This window comes from Tarenaya hassleriana, unplaced genomic scaffold (genome assembly GCF_000463585.1).
Source record: "Tarenaya hassleriana unplaced genomic scaffold, ASM46358v1 Cleome16, whole genome shotgun sequence".
Classification (NCBI taxonomy): domain Eukaryota; kingdom Viridiplantae; phylum Streptophyta; class Magnoliopsida; order Brassicales; family Cleomaceae; genus Tarenaya; species Tarenaya hassleriana.
This window is the reverse complement of record NW_010965019.1, coordinates 499,477-507,003: the sequence shown is the minus strand read 5'-3', so window position 1 is coordinate 507,003 and position 7,527 is coordinate 499,477. Positions and strand designations below refer to the sequence as shown.

Sequence of the window (7,527 nt, the reverse complement as noted above, 5' to 3'; positions counted from 1 at the left end):
CCCCCCCCCCCAACTGAAAAGGAACAATGTTTCCAAGTCTAGTCGTGATTTATTGTAATTCACATAAATACCCTCTGATCTGAGGCCCGTAGACGTAATTAGGAGGGTATTTTAGGTATTGTGTTAGAGATTTTTTTATACCTATTACTGGATGTGTTCGTGACACGTGGGTACAAATAACCAAAATAGGTCGTGGAAATGTCAAATAAACCAAAACCAATACAATAAATAATCATCTAAACCAGTCTTTGTAAAAGCTCTGATGCTAGTTCTGGATTTGTTCACCGGAAAGAACGAAGCTGCAATGTTGTTTTCACATTCGAGAAGATGGAATCACGAATCCTACAGTTTTTTTTTTCTTCTGATAATCGTTTGCCCAAATGAGATTTGAAGTAGCACATTTTACTTTCCTTTCCACCGGTCTACCCAACCTTGGGTATAAATCCTAGAGTTACACACCCTCCAAATAGCTTAAATCACACATTGCTAGGTAGGTAAGCAGTGCAATACATTTTATCAAAAACAAAAATAATACAATAAGTCTAAAGATTCTCGTATCCAACTTGAAAGGTTAGCATAGATGGTTCATCATCTTTATCCTTTAATTAAGGTTAGGGGTCCATTTGGGATTGAAGTTATTCTTCATGTCAGTCCTTTACCGTTTAGTACGTTGATATAGGAACGAACGGGATTAGTCTGAACGTGCAAATCTTAAAGGTGTCGGTTCATAGTTGAACGTCATTCAGTATCACCTCGTGATCTAACCAAAAAAAAAAGATTCTAGTATCCCATCAATAGATCTTTCAGAATTTTTTTTTTAGCCAAATTGCTTGATTCGTTACTTCAGTTGCTACGATGAACTCTGCTTCTTAGGTAGACTGAAATAGCTGAGCCAAGGGTAAAACAGAACCCCGAGGTGCTCTTCGTGTCCTCGGTTGATCCACCACAATCATTGTCAACATAACCTTCCGGAACCAAATTCTTGCTGCAACTGAACTAAACCAGTTGAGTGTGTAAGTAACTTTTTCAAATTATGTTAGCCCATTTATTATGTTGCCGTCATGTATTTTTCTTTGTAACCGTAAATGACAGTTTTAATGCTTGTATTTATCTTGTGAAAAGCAGATCTGTAATATTTAGTTATTGCATATATATGTGTGAGTGAATTTCTCGGGAAAAATACACAATCTTCCCTGAGATGAAAATTGTTGGACATGATCCATCCAGGGGTTCACATGCATCATACAGAAAACAAGAAAATTTACCAAGAAATAGACGGTGACCTATCGAGCATCGAAATGATGAATGAAGATGTATAAGATCTTAAGTTCCTTGTCTTGGGGTTCGTTTCTCTTTTAATCTCTTTCCCCGTGGAGTTTGAGCGTTGTTTACTTCGCGACGTCTCCGATCTGTGGGCTGCGCACCGGCCTTATCTCCTCTTGTGAAGACGGAGACGTGCTTGACATTTTCGGGCTCTGTGCGTGACGGATTTCACCGCGGCTTCTTGTGATTATCTCATCCAGAACTTCTCCGCTTTCTATGTTTGTATTTCTCCCTCGTGTGTCCTGGCCCTGTTCATGGATGTACAATATGTCCATTGGTTGCTATTATGCCAAAACATTAAAATATCGCTCAGGGAGAATGCGTTTAGAGTTGGGAAAGGCTGTATGGCCTAATGATTAAGCTGAATCGGATTAAAATGACAGAAACGACCTGCTCGGCCGAGGCTGGAGTTGATATGCATGAAGATCTTTAGAACAACAAAGCAGCAACATATGCTACGAGAGAGATATTCAAAGTATTTCATGAACATGAAGGAAACTCTCCTTTTCTTTAGCTAAAACAGGTTCCAACTTTTGTGTCAACCCCTTTTTGCATTCTACCAGAGTGAAGTTCAAATTTTCCGAATGAAAAGATTGAAAGGTTTATAACCACTTACTTCAAATTGCAAGTTGTAGGAAACAGCAGGTGCCTCTTCGTATTCAGCAGCATCCAAGTCTGTAAGATGAGCTCCTTTGAAGAATTTTGGCAGGATGTACTGTCGGACTGGGACAAGAAGCATAATTAACAAAGGGAAGAGGACACCGGCAACTGGTATCCACGTCAAGCCGAAGCACAGAAGCAAGTAGGTTGTCTGAAACAACGTAAAGATAGCGATGGTCTTGAAAGGCACCGTCTCAAGGAAGGTTGCATGGCACTCGTCAAGCACCCTAATAGCCCAGAATTATAACTCAGTCCAAGGTGATTTTAGAAATAAAAAAAATGCAGTACACCCTTCAATTTATTATGCTGACATCCGGTATCTGGCATATAACCCAACCTATAGAGGCTAGTTCAATTGATTCTTCAGATTACTAGAACCAAAAGGCTCAAACAATCGACGTAAAAGCAAATCCAAGAACCCTGGATTGCTGATGAAAAGCAGTAAAGCCCGTGATTATTAAAGGGAAACATGCAATACTTACTTGTATCTTCGGCCTGGAGAGGTGAAAAGAAATAATATCCTCTCCCAGAACTGGTTGCCAGGCAAGCTTTCAATGGCCATGAAAGCAAAATAGCCCCAAAGAACAGAAGTGGGGATCTTTTTGAGAACTGGCATAGCTGCTAGGCAACCACCAACCATGAGTGCCTGAAGCAGATTGCTAAGACGCTGTTCTTTTACTTCAACGGGTAAAAGATCATCCACGTCCTTGTCAACATCAAAAACAGTCTCGTCGACTGGAGCATCTACATAGCCACCTCTTGATGCTAGCTGGATCGTGGATTCTTTCAGCTCCTTCAATCCCTATTGGAGATAAAATGTTTAACACCAAAGAGACAAAACAGAACAGGCGTCTGTTAGAAGTTCTGGTTCAAGACTGTTGGAGGAGCTGAAGTTTGATGCAGAAGAAGTTATGTTTTTTTCTTTATGTTGCAGTTGTGCTTTTATTTTAACTTCTATGTAAGCAGTTATTTCCAGTTTTGTTAATTTATGAAAGAACATATGTATGATTTCAAATGTGGAATATATGCGTATGTTCTCAGAGAATTTTTCTTTGTTCAAAGCACAAACAACTCTAGTTCTTTGTTGAAAGCAAGGCTGAGAGTCTGTCAAAGTTACGGAGAGGAGTTTGAGCATCGTTTGAAAGTTTGTATCAGTGTCAGCAAAAACAGAATCTGTTCTTTGCTTTCTTTTTTCAAGAACCACAATACAGAGACTCTTTAACCTCCCTGATCCTCCAGCGTAATCATTGGTAAATATGTCCTTGTTTTCCGCTTTTTAGAAAACCAATTCAACATATGTTTCGTCTTATATTCACGATTAGTTTGGACTTGATTATGCTTCATACCTTAATCTATCTTATGTAAGACTACCTGACTTGGTCACCATTCATATACATCGAGAAGAAGCGACCTTAAGTGATAGTAGTTCTTTGCTCATAAGAAAACAGCAAAATCTGTTTACCAGACTTGGAGGCATCTGAAAGACGAGTGGAGTCTGCATCTCGTTGTATGCTTCCTGCAGATTTCGGTACAGCTGAGATAGGCTTGCATTCCTCCGGATACTTGCCCGGGCAGTTGATACTAGCTTATTCCGTAGAAGCTGCCACAAGCAAATGAAATACAGAATGCAGTTCCTGTTAGAAAAATGAGGCAAGATACATGCCCTTTTTATTAAATAGCAAGGGAACATGACATACAAGCTGAGGGTTGGTTTGGTATTTGTCAAATATCTAAAGATTTTTCCTACAAGGAGTCTGATTGATTACGGAACATATATAGAGAAAGCAAACATAACCAACAGCCAGAGAAGATAACCTGATGTTTCAATGTCGCCAAGCTTTTTGTATGCATCGGAGATTGTGGAATCACCCCATTGGAAGGTGGAATACCAATAAGTCCACAGAGTATAACCTGGCAAGAGAGGAAAACTGTGCCTTTGAAGGACGAGAATCGAACTCAGCTGCTCATGATGAACTAAACCAACGAACAGACTGTCATCAGGGAGCTTAACAACCTACCAGAAAACCCAAAAGGAGAAGATCGTAATGATAAGAAGACGGTTTCCTAAGATTGAATTCTTTTTGCTGGGCTAGTTGAGAGGCAACACTGTGATCAAAGTAATAGAGCACAGCAATCATTGTCGCCGGGATCAATGCACCAACTATGTACAGAGGAGGCACTTCCACCATGTCCTGCAAATTATACATAGCACCTTCGTGATTAGCGTGAATCTCTTCATTCTGTTTCGTTCAATCCAAACGCCGTTGTTTCTTTTTGTGGAATCAGTGAAAAATGATGAGACTCACTTTGATGACAGTCCAGTTTGAGTAAGCTCCAGGCGTCCATGGATCTGGACTGAAAAGACGCCTTGGAATCCCTCTTGGCACTTCATTGACAGTTATATATGAAACAGCAGTCCACACAAGTACCATTAGTGGTACCCCATAATCTGCAGCTAATCCCCGAATCCAATCTACAAACAACAACAGTCTGTTAATTAACAACATATAGAGAAACGGCGCTATGTTTTTATTCCTTTAGGAGAAGGAAAGAACACAGATATTGGCTATGCTGTTTGAACATATGATATCAATCACGGATATTGCAGACAACCTGTTCCATAGCGCCATGATCTCGCTTTACGGCTTCTCAGCGCTGTCAAAAGCAGGCCAAAAGAGAGAACCAATGCAAACATTCCATTGCTGAATCTCCAAGAAGGTTGCATCGCTGTTTCATCTGGGTTTTCTCTCTGGGGTACGCCGAACTCCTCAACGACTCCCTACAAGGATTAATTCCTACTTCAGCATGGAAAGTTTACATCCAGATCAAATCCATGTAAAAAAAAACAGAAGTAGTCTAAAATAACACACAGCTTCAATCATTATCAGAGCATAAATCCAACTCACACGGATGGCTTGCTGCATGAAAAGCATGGCAATTAGCAGACCAAACATTTCCCCTGCAAGACGAGTGAACCGATTGATAATGGAGCATGCCCCGAGAACCGCCAGCAAGAAAAGCAAGAACGCGGTCCAAACACAAACCCTGAGAACCCAACCAAGTCAGAGCAGAAAAAGGGAAAGAAGGAAGATAACAATCTACATCTCTGTGGAATTACCATCCTGTCCAGGCCAAGAAAAGCTTCTTCCCCAAATCCTCTCGGTCCTTTGCAAAGTCGAACATGAATGTGTACATCAACACAGTTGGTTCAGCCACGCCAAGGATAAGCAGAGGTTGTCCTCCCATGACAGAGTGAACGATTCCGCAGAGTGACGTAGACGCCAGAGTTTGCACGGCGGTCAAAGCTCCCTCTACCATGCAAATGGAAAAGGAAACACGTTGAAATCTTCTTAGTCATTCGAGGAATCAGATGTAGAAAAATAAAATGCGGAAATAAAATAAGACAAATAGAAAGGAACGAAATTACTTTTATTGCTACATCTCTTCTTCCTTCTTGTTCCATTACAATGAAAATAACTCACATATTTATAGGAAAATTAACAACTGAAATAAAAGGAAATATAGATATAACGGAAATAAATATGATTCACAATATTTAACATAATATTGTGTTCCTCCAAAATTTAGATTTTCCTCCAATCACATATTCATTTTCCTACTTTAACATCAGACACAATATTTGCAAGCAAATGTTTATACCTGTGCTTCTCTCAAGTTGTTCCCCGAATGAGATGACGGGCATTGCTGAAGCAAAGAATATGTATGTTGTTGGTGCCAGGATCCTGAGACGTCCGAAATTATGGAAACAATACACATTTAATGAAATGAAAAATCACCCGAGGACAGCAAAAAACCAAACCTGATGCCAGCATGAAGGCCGCCTGTCCAGTCTTTCTTATAACACTTGAGCCTACCTTTGAGATCGTTTCTAATTCCACGTAAAGGAACAAATGTTTCTTCCATCGCAGTCACAGCTTTTCTTTCTTGAGGGACAAGTAATCCAGTGCCTATTTCCCCTTTTTTAAGGCCTCAAAACACTGAGGCGAATGAAATGCTACACGAGAGGTCAATGTAATCACTAATATAAGCCTAACCAAAGTTGGGAAAGGGGATTCTTCTCACGAACCAATCCATAGCCAAAAAGAAAAAAAAAAAAAAGATTAAGGAGACAAACCCATAATTGTCACCGAATATCCAATGATTAAAGCGATTCAATTACATGGCTCTGGAATCTACATGCTCAATATACAAAATTGAAGTCAAACTCTTACTGAGCACAGAAACTTGCAGCACTAACGAAAACCCATTAGCTAAAAAAAAACACAAGGGGGGGAACCCCCAAACCTCGTCCAATGAGGAAGTGAGCGAAAAATTGGAAAATATAGCGACAGCCCAAGAAAAATGAACTCAAGATGAAACTGATCTACAGTGAAAGAGGACTCATGGGCGTCAATGGAAGAGTCAGTAAAGCAGAGACCAACGGAGGAAAATCTCATAAATAAATAAAAAAAATCACGTTCATGGAAAAGAAAGCACTCCAGTGGAAAAGCACAGAGACAGAAACACAAAGGGGGGAAAGATGGATAACTGCAAATGTGACGAAGGACTCTGCAGCAACTATAAGGAGGCGAAAAAGCGTGAAAATTTGGCGAAAAGGAACGATTTTTTTTTTTTTTTTTTTGGGGGCGTGGAGGAGGAGGAGATAGTGAAATGTGACTCAGCGGACACGAAATTGAAAAGGGAACAAAGAGATTGGTTTCTCGGTACACAACGCAACAAATGTGACGCGAGAGAGAGAGAAAGAGAGAGATATCAGAAGAAGTGCTTCGCTGTCGACTCATGGAGAAACGCCCCTCGGGGAAACGGCTCCACATTGAGGAAATGATGAAAATAAATAAATTAGAGGAACCAATTAAGAATTGAAGTACAAAAAAAAAATTGAACATTAGAATAAATCAAAACGTGTGATAGTTCCACTTTCACAAAGTATAGTATTATCATCTTAATGACATCCGTACGGAATGGCAGGCCGCCTTTGCGTTCTCGCAAAAGGGTCAAAACGCTAATCTGCGTTTGGATATCTCAATCTTAATTAAAATATTTTACATAAAAAATTCTGAAAATAAAATACAAATTTACAGGCTGGAAATCTTTTCCTTTTTTAAAAAAAAAAAAATTGACAAACCAAACGCAGATTTATGGAACTCCTTTTCTTTGTGAGCAGCTCCATAATTAGATCAAAGCAACTTCGTTGGATACTATATCTTCTTTGAGTATCGTGCACCCGAGGATCTATGAGGAACCTGGGTTTATCTTTACCTCGGTCTAGATGGGATGACATCCAGGTTTGGTCACTTGGTAAATGGGATTGCAGAAGGATTCATTGGGCAACTTGTGTCGTGTAACAGATTTTAATCTACGGTATTTGGACCGAGAGAAATTCCAAGATACATAACCAAAGATTCAAAGACGCTACATTATTACTAAGGGGCATCAATAATGCTTTCCGAACCCAGATGGCAGTTATCCGTTTGTCGAGTCCGGAACTTGCTAGCTCTCTTCTCTGGGTTTGGTTTTCGAATG

The 7,527-nt window shown here is 39.9% G+C and overlaps 1 protein-coding gene across 1 annotated transcript; it reads right to left on the bottom strand.

Annotated features, from left to right (window-relative positions):
- Positions 1 to 1,126: 1,126 nt before the first annotated feature.
- Positions 1,127 to 6,734, bottom strand: LOC104809261 (boron transporter 1-like). Its single transcript, XM_010535184.1, has 12 exons — positions 5,804 to 6,734; positions 5,644 to 5,726; positions 5,102 to 5,294; positions 4,890 to 5,028; positions 4,597 to 4,762; positions 4,290 to 4,456; positions 4,002 to 4,175; positions 3,799 to 3,894; positions 3,446 to 3,583; positions 2,466 to 2,785; positions 1,940 to 2,210; positions 1,127 to 1,571 (listed from the first exon to the last, which is right to left on the bottom strand). The coding sequence occupies exons 1-12, from the start codon at positions 5,905 to 5,907 to the stop codon at positions 1,389 to 1,391; spliced, it is 2,034 nt and encodes a 677-aa protein (XP_010533486.1). The 5' UTR covers positions 5,908 to 6,734; the 3' UTR covers positions 1,127 to 1,388.
- Positions 6,735 to 7,527: the final 793 nt, after the last annotated feature.

What these genes read in the sequence shown, in the direction of transcription:
- LOC104809261 (XM_010535184.1), bottom strand. Translation starts at nt 5,907, where the DNA reads ATGGAAGAAACATTTGTTCCTTTACGTGGAATTAGAAACGATCTCAAA. An exon ending in ACAACTTGAGAGAAGCACAG is followed by an intron (nt 5,295 to 5,643) that starts GTATAAACATTT and finishes TTTGCATGGTAG; the next exon opens with AGGGAGCTTTGACCGCCGTG. An exon ending in TTCTCCTTTTGGGTTTTCTG is followed by an intron (nt 3,895 to 4,001) that starts GTAGGTTGTTAA and finishes CTCTCTTGCCAG; the next exon opens with GTTATACTCTGTGGACTTAT.